Source organism: Anneissia japonica, unplaced genomic scaffold (assembly GCF_011630105.1).
Source record: "Anneissia japonica isolate Jap-2015-1 unplaced genomic scaffold, ASM1163010v1 scaffold7766_len575116_cov191, whole genome shotgun sequence".
NCBI classification, from domain to species: Eukaryota; Metazoa; Echinodermata; class Crinoidea; order Comatulida; family Comatulidae; genus Anneissia; species Anneissia japonica.
The window spans coordinates 62,009-78,544 of record NW_022694700.1 but is presented as its reverse complement, the minus strand read 5'-3'; the positions used below and the strand labels follow the sequence as shown (position 1 = coordinate 78,544).

The following is a 16,536-nucleotide window of genomic DNA, read 5'->3' as shown; positions in this document are numbered from 1 at the left end:
CCCCCCCCCCCACCCTTCGGGCAAATCCTGGCACCACCCCTGAAACAGATGACGTCCATGCAAGGGAAACAAGAGAACGAAATCAACCAAAGATAATTAGATAAAGTTATTAGTGTAACTTATTTCTATCTAAGTCCTTTTAAACATAACTGAGACATGATTAATCAAAATTAAATATTTGAATATTATGAAATAGACTTGTACATTTTACACCGCATTCATAAAACTTCGTGTTAAAAGAGCTTAAAGTAGAAGTTGTTGCCTTCAACGCAGGGCCGTAGCCAAGCCACCGTACGGCTGGTCAGGTTTCAACCTGACCAATTTCTGACAGACCACAATTTAATGGATTAGGTTTTGAATTGAATAGAAAAAAAGTCTAAATTCCACCTGTATGTTTAGACTCAACCTACTTCCTTTTGGCTTAACTCAGGAACCACAATCTGTGAACTCTGGGGTGAACTGTTAATAATAGCCTACATTATTTTCTTCTATTTAGTGTAAAATTTATATTGATTGATTAAGAATCTAGGATGCATTTTTTTCTTCAGTTGAAATTCAGTGTCTATGTGGGCTTAGCTTTTATCCAAATCAAATAGGTCAAACACACAGTGAGCTTTTGCAGAAAATCAGACTAATCGTTCCATTTTACACTTGCCTGGGACTTGTATTCATTTCTGCACTAAATTTCCTAGTCAACTGACAAGAAAAAAACATGCTTTTATTTGTGTATTTATTCCTGATAGTTCTAGTATGCAATATTATTTTCTATAAATAAACATATTGTAAATATACACTTTTTTCTCTTTAATACATGTCAAGCGCGGATCTAGCGTTTCCCCTATTATAACTATCGCACAGATGTTCTGAATCTGAATAAATTAAGCCTATTATACTGACAGAGGACCCCACTGGGGCAAATGCGTCATCGATCTGCAAATATTATAGGTGTTACTAATTATGAAAGATTTATTTATTAAAAGTATATATCCGACTAGTAAATGATTTTTAAATTGCCAAAAAGGTATATAAAAAATATTATTTGAATAGGTTTTTAAAGAGGAGATCCCACAACCGATGTCGAAGCAGCGTCGCTTTCACTAGTGAGGGGTCATGAGAAGAGAGCTAGCTTGTTCAGTTTTATATCTGCTCATATTCTAGATATGGGGTGGGGGGAATCTTCGGTGCCTCCTTCAAAAATTTTTGTTTTCTGATGCTTTGAAATGCATTTTCGTGCATTATGAGACGTCTATTATTGAATACACTCTGAATTCACATATTTTCCCTACTTCACTATAGACAAGTAATAATTATGATGATAATGAGGAAGATACGGTTGGCAATTTGGCGACATTATCGTCTTCGTCAAATGTTCAATGCACACAGTCGGACACCGAGTTATATGACTTACGATATACAGTATCTCTTTTGTAGAAAGTACTGCAATATGAAACCCATAAAATATCAGTTCAGGCATTCATTTGTCTGTCTGTGGAAAATATTAAAAAATGAATAATACCTGTACAAAATAAAAATAATAAAAATAAAATAAAAACAAGTAAAAAACATTTACACTAAATCAAAATGGAATCACTGCCTGTTGGATCGCAGTAGTGTTGCACGGGGTTCTGAAAGATATACAGTATAACTAATCCCCGTATTTCTGATAGATTACTGATTAAAATGTAAAAATATTTAAGATTTTATATTAACTACTGGCCCTTCAATGTGAAGTGTCAAGTGAGGCCCTTAGCCAGAGTGACTTCCTTATGTTGTGGTCATATTAGGCTCTAATATTATTATGAAAGAAGTCCATTCAACAAACAACATAAAACATATACATATCAAAGTTATTAGGTTAAAGTGTAGATTTTTGAATTGAAATTTCGAATTTAAAGTGTTTCTATTGTTTCGCTGATGTTAGTTTAAAATGTTTTTTTTTTTTAATAAAAAACTATTTTTAAACTATGTATTAGATTACTACTACAGAACATCATTAAAATTGGTGTATACAATGGAAAAATAGCAAATTTTTCCCAGGGCCTCCGGAAATGTACAACTAACCAGAACAAAGACCACAGACAAATATCTTTCATCCATTCATATTTTTTATTCCACTTATCAAATCTATTATGTTATTTCACAAGTGACATGTCTACTTCCTAGCTCCACGAGGTGTCTTTGTCTTCCTAACGCTTACTGGTCGCTGGCTTCGGAGGATAGCACTGGCTCGTCGGAGAGCAGCCTAAGTAAAAAAAAAAAATTAAAACTTAAACCAACAAGATTACAGAATACTGTAGAATAGAGCTACTTTTACAACTAAATAACATTTTCACATAAAGTATACAGTATTTCATATCAAAATATTCTAAGTTTTGAATATATGCAGTACAACACATTTTTGTAACCCAGATTTTAGAAAATGCTTTATTTAAAAACTTTCCATTTCCTTTATCATTCACATCCAAGTCACTACAGGACAGAACGATACTTTATAAACCAAGTCTCTTTCACAAGACTTAGGGTGTGAAGCAGCTTTTAGATGTAAGCAGAAATTTTGCAGTGACAGGGTTTGAACCCAGGACTCTGAGAGGGAAAGCAAACACCTTAACTACCAGGCTACATCTCATACATACATAAATGAAGGATTTTGGACAACAATTCATGCACAAGCTTTTGATCAAAGATCATGGACAAACATTCTACAGTAATTGTATTTCTAGCGTAAAACTACATGATTCTACATTGCTTGATGTTTTGGGACACCTAAGGCTATGTACAAAATTTTACAAATAATCTTCCTTAAAAAAGCCTGATGCCTACGTAGGTAAAACCTAAGTTCTTCTGAGCTTGTATTATGTATATGATTTACTGTAATCATATACATAATACAAGCTCAGTAGAACTTATATTTTGTATATGATTTACTGTAATGCATAAAGAAAAAAAAACACAAAAACATTGATAAACTGTAAACACACCATCTTGAGGTCACGCCTATATCCATGCTTCTTGATATCATGTCTAATGCTGGTTAGAGCCCTGCGTGAATCCTTTTTCAATGTAACCTCTCGGTACCACTTAGCAGGCTTGTTCTTCACTAAAGAAAAAAAAAAAAATTCTCAAATATTAGAAAAAGATTATCTGTCAGATTAAATATTTTATTTAGTTTAGTTGGGAGTCTTTGTATAGTGAATTATTTTGGTTTCTGACAATCTGCAAGAATAGTGCTTGGTATTTGTGATGTATTTGTAATTTGATCTGGAAAATAAGTTCAGTTTCAGATTCTTTTATTTACATAAAAATCGAAGTCAAGGCTGAATTACAGGATGTTTACAAATATATGTAGGCCAATATTAAAACATCAAATCATCAATCAAACATAAGCACAAGACATGAAAAATGGAGACAAAAGTAACATTAAAATTTGAAACATCAGAAGTACACAAAAGATTTAAAAAAAACATATTATATGCAATATAATCAATGAAATGAAATGCTTACACTGTACAGTGATGGGAAGTTAGAACTTACACTGTATATTTCTTTCTAAAAAAGTACGCTCACCAAATGCTGGATATATAACCAAGTTTAATTAGGACAAGAAAAAAATCATGCCTTGAAAATTGACATGGGACACTAGTGAAAGCTGCCTCAAATTGGTTGTTGGATCTCCTCCATCACTCCCCCCACCCCCCTTGAAGCACCAAACCAAATTATATACCTTGTGTTACACACACAAAATCATTTACAAGTATATGTATACTTAATTACAGTAAATAAAATTATAGATAACAACTAAGCTTGCAGATCGATGACAAACACTGACTGATGCACACCCCAATGGGGTCCTCTGTCAGTATCAATTTAGAATCAGCTCTGGGAGTGGAAGGCAAACACCTTAATCAGCAAACTACAATTACACTTTAGATTCTGTACTAACAACACGTTCATTGTATTTTACAACACCAAACTTACTTGTGTTCATTTTTCCCAAGAGTCATATTTGAATCCACACTTACTCAAACAGCAGAGACGAATGTTATATGCACTATTATATAAGCGCATCTACTGACCATGGTAATTGTATCGACAATGATAATTGTATAATTGTCCTTTGTAGAAACAATTGAAGAACTATTTTATAACTATCTTTTTAGAAACAGGCCTATTATACCAATCAATTGAGTTGCATAATGCAAAATAACACACCGATTTAAAAAGTTTTGAAGGCACAAAGAGAGATCGCTTTCACAATAAAGTATGGAAATTTGGTCTGGCATTTACATTGCACATAATCTTTAACTGCACACAAAATCCTAATAAAACTAGTATTAAATTAATTATATTTTTAGTAAAAACAACTTTAAAATTGTAAATATTGCAAGCTTACCTCTGAGTTTCTTGGTGACCAAGACTACACCCTTTCCATCCTTAGCAGCTTCTACACCAACTGTCTTCCTGTTGACTAATCCATTGTACTTTTTGGAGTTACGGTTCAACAAGTTGTTAGGCTCCAAACTGAAGGTTGTGCCATTGATGCCTTTCAACAAGCTGGCTGAGTTGTTGCGAATCATCATCCACTGCAGATCACCAGACATGGTTGCAGATTTCTAGTAAAGTAAGGTATGATCAATGAGATCAAATACAGATGATATACAAACTGAAAGTAGTAAAAAAGTATATAGAACTGACTGACTGACAGCCAAATCCCATCAGATGGAAGTATGCTGATGATTATGGTGGGGATGATGATGTCAAACATAATAAGCTAGTCCATACAGACCTTGTGTTGTGAATGACAAATAGCAAAAATAACACAGTATGCCCATCAAGATAGGTAAAGTAAACCTCTTGTCTTTTATTTAAGGGGCATTTGGGCAGTATATAAAAAATACTGAATTGTCACTCTCACTGATGTTTCATTTCATTTATTTAATCGACCAACATATCAATGACAGAATAAAATATGCAAAAAACTGAAATACTAGACAGAGAAGTAGCTTAGGAAAAGTACATTATGATTCAGCATCATCTGCACAATTAATACTTTTATGGAGCCCAAGTCTAAGGTGGGGAGGGGGGGCCTACAGCAGTAGTTAGTAATTTAGGGTCCCATACTAAAAATTATTTTCATTGTGCAGATGATACCTCAAAAACTAGTTCAAATGTGAGAGGAAAAATCGCTAGGTGCGCAGATTTGCATCATCTAGGCTACTGCATAATATTAAAAGTGGTCTCGAAATAGAGGGGTCTCGAATTGGAGACTGTATAATTATAGCTTACATCAGTATTATCAGTGTCTTTAAAGAATAAAATAAAATTGAGTATATGGTCTATGGGCTAGGTTTTGCTGTACATCATAATAGCATGAAAATGATCACTTCCTCATTATTGTATCAACTAACTCATACCCACGTGTATCCCTAAACCCACCACTGAATTATGGTGCCTAGGCCTAGGGAAAACAGTTCAACCGAATTGTTTTCTTTTTACCAAAAGCCGACGAGTCTAATTTTATCACGTAAAGATTCAATATTAAATGTAGATATGAAAATATTGTTAACGGTTATCATTCAAAACGTTTTTGCCTTATTTATAAGCAACTTTTTACAACATATCTCGAACCTTTTCCTTACTTTGCTAGACGTGCATGAGAAAGAGGCAGTTTCGTGTAACGAGGGCGCTATAACAATACAGTACAGAATTCCTCCAGAAAGTCATCCGCAGGAAGTAGGCCACCTATGACTTTATATCTATTTGGTTTATATTTATTTTGTTCATATCTATTATTTTACAATGCATTTTTTTTTATTACAAAATCTATTATAATATTTAACTTGGAAATGCCAACATCTGCCACAAATTCTGATTTTGAGATCTTGTGCTCATTAATATTAGCAATCAATGGAAGTGATAAGTCTTCAAAATGGCCACCTCCACAGAATAATAAAAAGGGGTCATCGGATGGGTACTGTTTTCTTGAAATTATTAACACAAATCAAAAAGTTTGCAATTTAGGTGTTAGAAGTAGAACCTTAATGTTAGGGAATTATTAGAAAAAAAAAAATCAGAAAGCCATCGCCTGGCTATTTACTATTACTTTTTTGGCTAGTAGTATGTGTAGGCCTAGGCTAGGCCTTGCTAACTAGCTAATAATAAGTTAGGTCCTCGGGCCGAGGCCTGAGGGCTAGCCTCGGCTAGGCCCATGGTAGTGTAAGTAGGCCTAGGCTGGGGGGGGGGGGTTCTTGGCCAAGCCTGTAGTCCCTAGGGCCTAACTACTACTAGGGGCATAGCTGGTCGGAGAGTCATTCCAGCCATCTAGTAGTGGTACCATAATCAAAACTTCTTTAGACCACATGGCATGGATGGTTGAGTTTCAGGTGGTAGGTATTATTGGCTACAGTAGGCATTACATCTGCGAAAGCCCCTCTCTGCATGGATGGAACTCACAATCACATGACATCATAGGTTATATGCAACCTTTTACTTGTTTTGTTCGCAGATTCAATACATTTCTCAAGAAACAGGCCTCTACTCTAGTTGGCAATAATGCAGAGCGGCGGCCCACTTCCAGAGCGGAGGGATGTTCTTGGTGATCATTTGTATTCACTGGTTATATCCCTTGATGTGACAGCCAATGAGGCAGGACAGTTGACTGGAATGTTACTGGAGATGGGCAATGATAAGGTGTTGAAGATGCTGCAGGACAAGCATCTGCTCCAGGCTAATGTGAAGGAAGCTCAGAGTGCCCTCAAAAGGTAGAGTATATCAAGACAAACATTATAAGGCCTACAACATATTTTGTTAAATCATTTTGTTTCATTTCATTATTTATTTGGTCATTTACAACAACAACAACAACAACAACAACAACAAAAAACTAAAAATTCGGGGAGACCAGGGACAACCAGAGTGAACCAAATCACTGTAGCAAAGCCGGTTTACCCAACCCCAAATTCAGCGACACATTAAAAAATCAAACATTACAGCGAATCAAAATACAAAGAAACCTTACGAAGAAAAGAGGATGGGCTTTCTAAAACTGCAGCATCGGTTAACAATCTAGGGAGCTGGTCCCAAACACGAGGCAACCTGATGGCTACCGAGTTGAAAAATGCTTGGGTCCAGTTCAATGCATGCCTTCTGAACTTCACTGTGTCCTTGGTAAGACATTGTAGGCACCTATTCTAATTACCTTGCCCTTCATCTTTACCTATACATAACCAATTATGACTGCAGCATTCCAAATTCGACCTGGAATTTTGGAAACACCAATCTAATAATTTTATCAGTTTTCTGCACATAGTGCCATTATCCAGCATTTATAGCACACTTTTTATCTTTTTTTCCTAGACATACTGATTGTAAAGGTTTTGAGAATGAGGAACTAGCAGAAAAGCTTTACCAAAGGATTGAAGATCAAGAACAAGAAAATTGTGCAAAATTAACTGGTATGATAATACAAAGTACTGTTTAGCATACTGGCTTAGTTACAATAAACACTCAACTACTTGTACTAGCTTACAGAAATTAAAGTATGGTATTCGTATGGTTGTTAGGTGATGATGAGCCACCAAAATGAATGTCTTGCTTCTTTTTTTTTCAGCTGAATAAAAAAAGAAACCACAAAATCTGGTGGTTTTATTTCCATTAGAATATATATTTTTTATTGAATTTTTTATATTGATTTTGTTGGTGTCAATAATTATAATAGTGTTGATGTAATTATTATTATGATGATAAACATCATGGTAAAGGTTGATATTATGGCGTTAACTACAAACTATAAGGCTTAATAGTACAGTGCACCATCCAATTTCGAGATCCCTCAAATTCCGAAAACCCCTCTAATTCGAGACCACTTTTCAAAAGACCCAAATAACAATCTTCAACCTTTTAATTGTTCTCTAATTTCTCCATTGTCTAAGTTCCACTTAAGGTAGGTTTTAGTAACATAATAATATTAATATTATATATATATATATATTATATATTATATAATGTTATGTTATTTACTATTTAACATAATAATATTATATATAATATTATATTATATATATGATTTTTATTATTATTTTTAATAAAAATGATAATAAAATAATAATAAAAATAATACAAATTTTAAAAATAATAAAAATTTAAAAAAATAAATAATAATAAAAACAATTTCAATGTGTGTTTCCCACCCTATTTACTTGCAAATTTGTTCACAAGTATTTGTGAACGTACTGAGTGTTCGGAATATGTAATAACATGTCATAATTGACACCTTTCCAATAACGTAGGCATGCTGCTTGAATTGAATTGTGAGGTGATCAAGAAGCTCCTATCATCCAACAAAGAACTAGAAACTGCCATTAGTAAAGCAAAAGCCTGCCTTGACAATGATGAGAATCGATCAAGTGTTTCAGACAGGGAAAAGGAACGCATTGGGGATGATTTGTTTGACCTGGTGTTTGAAATTAATCCAGACTTTGCTGCAAAAATAACAGGTGGGTTTTAGAATAAAAGTTGATTTTAAATCATGCATTTCTTTTCAATGAGACAAGATAATATTGATCAAATGTATAAAAACAATTATAGCATAACGTTAAGTTTACCCAAAACAGCCACAAATACATGCATACTAGTTTACGGAATGATTGATTCATATGAGAAAAATATGAAATAATAATAAATTATTAAAATTAAAATTGATTGGATTGGATTGGATTTATTCGGTGTAAACTCCAAGGATAGCCCACAAAAGTCTAGAAGCAGACTCATTTCCATTAGGGTCCTTCTGGTGGTGATTGGACAGTACACCGGGAGACAATCCCCTACTCTTTTCCGAAGAGTGTACTGTGTTCTTTAACGTGCACATGGGCCATAAATGCACACGGGACCAACAGCTTAAACGTCTCATCCGAAAGAGGGTGTGCTATGTAACTTGTATTTCAGCCCTCTAGTTGAAACATAAGGAGAGGCAGCGATGGGAATTGAACCGGGGACCTAGAGATCTCCAAGGTTAAGTGCACACACAGTGGCTACCACCAGATTAGCCGACTGAGCTAAGCTGCTCTCTCATTGATTTATTGATTTATTTGCCTCTAAACAGGTATGCTCCTGGAGATGGATATAGGTAGTGTGAAGGTGCTTTTAAGCTGCCCAAAGCGTTTGAAAGAAAAGGTGGATGTGGCGTACAAAGCTCTGATGCAATCGTCTAGTTGATGATAATCTTTCATAAAGCTGGTGGTTAGCCATGGACAAAATATTGATGTGCTACAGGCTCTTGAAATCAAACTCAGTGTCAACATCATGGGCATAGGCTGTGGAAGGTTGTGCCCCCCCCCCCCTGCACCCCATAGCAGCAAGTTAGTTCCACTGAGTGGTTAAATCACTAAAAATTCTTTTATTGGAATAGGGAATTAACTCTGCATATATTGCACGTGTTCCTCCTCCCCGTAAGTGGAAAATTGTAACAGTATTTATTCAGAGCATTTAATTACTTGGCTGTTGTTAGAAATGCCTAAGGCAGTACCAGCTTGAATCATCACCATCATCACGTTGTTGAGGGCACAGCAGGAATTATTTTAATTGTGATGCGTTAGTGCATTATGTATTAATCCTTGGTCTTTCCAGTGTTTTAAATGTGATATATTTCAGGATTTTACTTGTGAACTCATTATGCCATTTCAAATTATTAATTTTAAAGTTTCCTCACAGTATGTTGAATGGGAATACCAAATTAAGTTTGGTTTCCATACAATCAGTACAACGATTGCACTGAGAGCACTGTAGCGACAGTGTAGCGATTTTAAGGAAACATGGCTTTAGACGACACGTTTTCTAAGTTGCTGCCTGAAATTGGAGGAAATAAACGGACAAATACCAAGACAGCCAACCACACCTTCACAAAAAGACAAGATTGTTATTGTCCGGCAAAGAACACTAGCGAATTTACTATTGGATTTTGTCATGATTAGTTTGTAATATTATTAGCCTCTCCCACTCTTATACATGATTTGGAAGTAAGAAAGACTTAACACATGCACTACTAGTGCTGTATAAGATAAAGATATTTTATGATATGTTATTTAAAGTAATTAATATTAAATTAGAATTCATTATATATTTTTATACTTATGAGGCATAAAAGCAGTATTGGGTATTGATGACTAAAAATATAATTTCTGCTTGGCTTATATTGTACTCTATTTATTAAATTGATTTTTGTGAAAGCTTGTGGAATAAATATCATTAGTCTTAAAAAGTGCTGTTCCTATTTACATACAGTAATGCTGTCTACAAGTTGAATGAGCCCCAATACAAAATGTTGGCTTAATCATTTATATTAATGCGAAACAAGCTCTAGGTCTGTTGGCTGTATAACGGTGAATCTTCAAATGATCCTCATTTAAAGTACATGCTCTGATAGCAGGCATTCTGACTGCCCATAGTTTAATGGAGTCTTCAGTCTTTAATCAAATTCTCTGTTTCCAAGATAATTTATCTTTTTGGTTGAGGTTGAAAAGAAAAACTTGGGTTAGTATACCTGGCAAGGAATACTAGCACAAGTACTTAAAATGCTGTCAAAAAGCATGCACAAAAGAAAACTATAAAATCTTAAGGGTGTGGGTGGCCTTCTCCAAAATTTTGAGTTCCAGGTGTTTGGATGACTGAATAGTAAGATTCACAGAGGAATAATAATGGAAGGAAGTTCATTATATTTTATAAACTCCTACAAATCATGATGGGGTAGGCCTAATAAATATAAATTCTGTAAAATTAAGCAGTGAGGGTCATATCTGTATCACTATCCTCATCACCATCATCAGCAAATGGCTAAGGATATTACTTTATAACACTTTATATTTTACCACAAGAAAGAAACAAAATTACTGTACTTGAATATAAATGCTCAAAACTTTCTCTTTATTATTCAAAAAATATTACAGTAAGTCATTTAAAACATTGATATAAAACATAATTTTTGTCCAGATTATATACTTGTCTTCAAATTATAATATATATCAGTAAGTATATATCAAATGACAGTAACAAAAAAAAGTCATTTTGAAAGCAAGCTAGAAAAGTCTTACAAAAACTATAATGAATATGTTTAAGTCATCAAATTTTTAGATAATCCATCCCCTAGAGTGCAGTAGCCTATCTGTAGCATGAATCAAGGACCATATTAAGCTCGTAAAGTATATTATCAAGAATGTTTGAGGCACCAACGACAATAATCAGAATGACGTACAGTATTTGCAATAGTTATAGTTTTCGTAAGATTGCGAAATCTCCCTATTGAGTTTCAGCGAAAAGCTGAAATGCAAAATTTGTACCATCCTGTGGAAGAAAAATAGATTGTTGGTCCAGTATACAATATGGCCCATGGGCAAGTTAAAAGCAGTGCACTCATCGGAAAAGTATATCTCCTTATGCACTGCCAGCCAGGGCCCAATGGAAAGTACATCTTACAGAATTATGTGGGTTATCATTAATCTGTTTCAAATGGCACAAAGCAAATTGAGAAACAAATATTAAAACATGACAATTCACTAGAAAAAAAATTTAAATTTACTATATTTCCTTTGATGGTGATTAATGGTCATATTCAAAAGTACAGATGACCACATTGTGGCTATAGTTAAGTGCCTTGGAATGTAAATATACCTCTGATACCTTGCTAAAGTAGGTCTGTTTATAGAAAGGGACAGATATGAACTTATCCTTTGTAAAATCCAGTATCCTATATATTCAGCGGGAATGGTAACTGATCAATGTTTTGTGGCAGTGGTAAAAAGTTACCAATGAATTAGCTGAAGTACTGGCTATGGAATTTTGAGCAAATTTTTTTTAACTTTTGGATTTCCTTTTGTGAATTAACACTGCTGAAGCTGACAGACAGACACATGTTGAAAGATTGTGATAACCAGAAGATGAGAACTGAAATTTTTTAATTTGTATCTTCGAGAGTTGCACAACTAAAAGACTTAGTTTGACCACAGTTTCTTTACTTTTTAATTTCTTTTTGTGAATCAACACTGCTGAAGCCGACGGACAGGCGCATGTTGAAAAACGAATTGTGGAAAACAGAAGACGACGTAATTTCTGTTGCATGAGAATTGAAGTTTTTTATTTTGTATCTTCGAGTGTTGGACAACTAAAACACTTAGTTTGACAACATTTGCATTATACTGAAGAGGAAGGTAGGGCACATTTGTTGGTATATGTTATATGAGAACACAACATCATTTGTAGTTACGATTGTATGCCTTTAAATTTTTTGTTTAAACTTTGATTGAATTTTATTATTTTATAATATGCCTAATTTACCATCAGCCACTTTTAGTAGCACTGATGAAGGAGTTACAGATAACCCCGTAGATAAAGGAGATAACACTTCTTCCCAGTGTATGGATAATCCTTTTAGTGAAATTTCCAAAGATGTCCATAAGGATATGTGGATTGATTATCTTAAGAAGCTTGATAGGGAAACTCACATAAAACTAGAAGAAATTAGGTTAAAAGTAAAAGAAATAGTGCTAAAAGAAGAAACAGAACGTTTACATATAGAACCTAATCAACAAGAATTAGACAATCACGGGCAGGCTTTGGGACAATTAAGAAAGACGGAAAATTACAAAGTTAAGGTCTTACGATGACAGATATCTACGAACCTGTTAACGCATTGCGACAGTAAATGACTGGCCTAAACCCAAATGGGCAGCCAGATTATCACTACAGCACTAGAAGCATACGCGGCGATGGACATTAATGACTGCCAAAATTATGGCGAATTGAAGACGAGTATTTTAGATAATGCATCGAAGAAAATTATAGACAAAAATTCAGGAATTGTCGACATACTCCCAAAACGACGATTAAGCAATGGCTTAATGAAAGTAGGCACTATTTTGATAACTGGCTTAAATTTGCTGACGTTCAGAGTGATGATGCTGCAGGCATTATTGACCTGATACTGAAGGAGCATACCCTAAAAAATGTTCCACATGATTTGTGATTAAACTTAAAAGACACAAAACCTAAAAATGTTTTAGAGTTGGCCGAAATGGACGACACGTTAGTAGCAAATAGGGGTGGGTCTGATTTTTTTACAGTTCGAAATTCATCCCAATAGCCAAAAATGTCAAATCCCTAATCTACCTACGCTCCAAAACAATATGCCAATAAGTATTTTCCGAACAACCCTAATGAGAATTTTAAAATCAACCAAGGGAAACAACCACCTAAATGCTATAACTGTGATGGATTAGGTCATTTTGCCACAACTTGCAAGGCTAGGCCCCTCGATAAACCTAAGCAGGGTCCCAACCCTAAGTCAGCATTTAAATGTGACTGACAGACAAGACCAGTTGATCCAGCCCAACTTAAAATGCAGAAATGCACATTACCTGGTATCATAGAGGGTAAGGAGGTAACTATTCTCAGAGATTCCGCCTGCACTCAAACTGCAGTAAATTCTAAATTTATTCCGGCGACTTTTTATTTACCTGAGGTATTTATCACAATCCGGGGTATAGGTGGCGAAATCACAGTTCCCTTAGCTAAAATTAATTTGGACTGTACACTGATAAAACTTAATGGGTTGGTTAAGGTACAGAAGCTGTGATTGATGGACTCTTACATGACGTACTATTAGGAGGACATGACTTGGACTCTTCGTGTAGTGAGGTAATAGTGAAGGAAATGTGTATCCTGACTAGGGCCCAAGCTAAGGTACAACTAGAGGACTTTGACGAGGATGACAGTTACCTGATGTCAATTAATGTCAATGAGATAACTAACAATGAATCTGACGCAAACAAACTTAAGGCCACTAATGCCCCCAAAGTACATAGGCCTGAACGGACAAGCAGAAATTGATGACGACGCAATTAATGCAAACTTATATAATCTAATTTTTTAACCTTAACATACGTTGATTAATTTTACTTTCACTTACAATTTTGATTTCGCTTTATGTATTTATGTGAATTTAGTAAATTTTTTGTACGTGTTGATGCTCTTCAAGACTGACAGTCTTTGTTCCGTGCAGGGGAATGTGATAATGTCCTCCTGGTTAATGACCTTTAAGGTGGTACCAAACACAGAGCTACCAGGAGACCACTGTGGTGAAACTGTGGTTAGAACTACAGTAGGATCTAACTTGTCATCTTTTAGTGATGGACGGTACCTTCTTTGGAAATACCACATTACAAATTGAAGGATGACTAGGTTAGGATTCTACCAATTAGATTAAGTATTTAGTAATTAAGTGTAGAATAAGGGGTCTAAAACCCTGTATAATAATTAAGATTCCCTCCTTGATTAGAGTTAGAATTGTCACTGCTTTATAGAAACAGTTTGTACATATCTGCTCCGCTTGTTAGATTGTGTGAAATCTGAATAATAATATAGATTGAACACTGAGAAACCAGTACTACAAAGGGACTTGAGAATCGGGTTCAACAATACCACAGGGCCCTTCCCAAACACTCCCCCAGCTTGGACCTGCGAAAATGGACGTGTGTTATTTCATTCCAGTTCATATTAAAGGACACTTGTTAAAGACCATAATAGACTGTGGAAGCGAATGTACATTAATCAGTAAAAAGAAGGCTTGGAAATTAAGCCAAGCAAAAGTAAACTAACAACAGCAAGCCGAGAATTCAAGCTACAAGTAGCAGGTTCCAGCATAGTACAACTTCAAAAAAATTTGTTAAACATTAATACGGACGTAGTTGAATGCACAGATGGTGTAATTTTAGGAATGGAAGTAGGTCAGACTACCCTTTGGACTATGTAATGCACTATAACTTTTCAGTGTATGATGAACATGATGCTCTGAAGGAGAACAAGAGGTTTTAATTTCCTTTTATTTTTGTTTGTTTACCCTTTGCCAAGCAGAGTTGTATGCAAACTGTCTTGCTTTGATTATGCAAATGATTTCAGTCAAATAAAGTAGGAGTTGTGGTTTTGACTGCATGGAGAACAGGTACTTTAGTTCTTGAGCCTAAATGGAAGCAGGTAATTGTTGAGGCTGCAAGAATGCAGGGAGAGTTGTTTTTGCCTGCAATAAAAGCAGTGGATGATAGCCTGCAGTAAAGCGTGGTTGGTTGTTTGCCTGCAATGTAAAGCAGAGTTGTTGATCTGTAAAGTGAAGCAGAATTAAATGCCTTCAACTGGATTTCAGTTTTATTGTTTCATTATTCTTTTAAAACTTTGCTGTAACAATTACTCAACAACACATGGTCCTCAAGAAATTACAATGTTAAAGCGCACTAATTTACCTCAATGTAAAGGTTATTTAGTAATTCGAAGAGCATTTGATAGACGTTGAAAAAGTTTTGTTACGCTTTCGCCAGCACTAACTTAAATTAAATCCTAAAAGTGTTCGTTTGCCAAGAATGTTGTTATTTCTCTTGGACATGTAATAGGAAAAATAACTGTAGCTCATAAGTATAAATTTTATTGGATTATATAGTTATTATAGACATTTTATTAAAGATTGCTGCCGCACCCCTAACCAATTTTATAAAGATGTTGCGTTTATCTGGAATTAACATTGCCAGAAATCATTTGAACCTATTAAGTCTGCACTTACAATGAAACCAATATTGGGTACACCAGATTTAAGCCAACAATTTAGTTTAACTACAGACAGCAGTAGTAGTAGGTTACATTATTAAATTTCATACGGAGAAATGAGTTTGGGGTGTAAATTTTTCGATCATACTGAAAGACCTTAGAAACAACCAGTTCACTCATTGATGTCATTGGAAATCAGAAACCATTTGTCTTCTCTTCTTCCTCTTTGTTAATTCCACCAGAGCACACATAGCCAGTGTATAAAACATAGTAAAAGTAAAAGAGATATTTTTTCGCAATGAGAATGGTATTTTGTTGTTTTAGGAATGAATCAACACTTGTTTATTTTGCTGAAGTTTCTTTGGTGTTGTTGCTGAGCAGTTTGTATCACAGGAGTCATGTACGGATCAGTTTGTGAACTCTGATAGTCGATGTTTGTCTAGAGACAGTACAGATACAGAGGCAGATTACTGTGAGTCGATACACAAATTGAGAATGGTATACTGTACTTTGCTGGTGAGCAAACTGTAAATGTTTTGAAATATAAACACACACCTATCATTCTGGTACTGTATATTCCATCCTCTTTTCAGGAAAAAAAAAATTGTTTGATACATCAAGCAGTTGAATATTAACACAAATGTTCATACAAATCAATGTTATAAAGTATTTCTTGTTACCATTTCAGATATAATTTTGAAGAATGTCATAAAATCATCAAAACCACTGAACGAAAAGGGTACTGGTGGAATCACAGATGAGGAAATTCTATTACCTGAAATAGAAAAAGTGATGGAGGAGGACCCAGACGTGCACGTAGTTATAGAAAGTGATGACACTGGAACGCTAGAGTTCTTATTTCTTGTGATGCAGCAAGCATTTGAACTTTTTCCCCAAAGTACTGATGGTTGGCGGAACCTATTCCGTCAACAAGTTAAAATGCCACTGTATACCTTTGTC

The 16,536-nt window shown here is 34.8% G+C and overlaps 2 protein-coding genes across 4 annotated transcripts; one reads left to right on the top strand and one right to left on the bottom strand.

Moving 5' to 3' along the window:
- Positions 1-2,087: 2,087 nt before the first annotated feature.
- LOC117101162 (60S ribosomal protein L28-like) lies at positions 2,088-5,700 on the bottom strand. 2 transcript variants are annotated; one of them, XM_033241044.1, is made up of 4 exons: positions 5,637-5,700; positions 4,391-4,610; positions 2,979-3,097; positions 2,088-2,242 (listed from the first exon to the last, which is right to left on the bottom strand). In XM_033241044.1, exons 2-4 carry the CDS (start codon positions 4,596-4,598, stop codon positions 2,153-2,155), a joined length of 417 nt encoding a protein of 138 aa, XP_033096935.1. In that variant the 5' UTR covers positions 4,599-4,610; positions 5,637-5,700; the 3' UTR covers positions 2,088-2,152. The 2 variants fall into 2 exon arrangements, with proteins under 2 accessions (XP_033096935.1, XP_033096934.1); XM_033241043.1 differs by having other exon boundaries at positions 5,626-5,654.
- A 126-nt stretch (positions 5,701-5,826) lies between these two features.
- LOC117101161 lies at positions 5,827-10,252 on the top strand. 2 transcript variants are annotated; one of them, XM_033241041.1, is made up of 5 exons: positions 5,827-5,968; positions 6,503-6,758; positions 7,354-7,451; positions 8,286-8,492; positions 9,098-10,252. In XM_033241041.1, the coding sequence occupies exons 2-5, from the start codon at positions 6,550-6,552 to the stop codon at positions 9,208-9,210; spliced, it is 627 nt and encodes a 208-aa protein (XP_033096932.1). In that variant the 5' UTR covers positions 5,827-5,968; positions 6,503-6,549; the 3' UTR covers positions 9,211-10,252. The 2 variants fall into 2 exon arrangements, with proteins under 2 accessions (XP_033096932.1, XP_033096933.1); XM_033241042.1 differs by lacking the exon at positions 5,827-5,968 and adding an exon at positions 5,982-6,005.
- Positions 10,253-16,536: the final 6,284 nt, after the last annotated feature.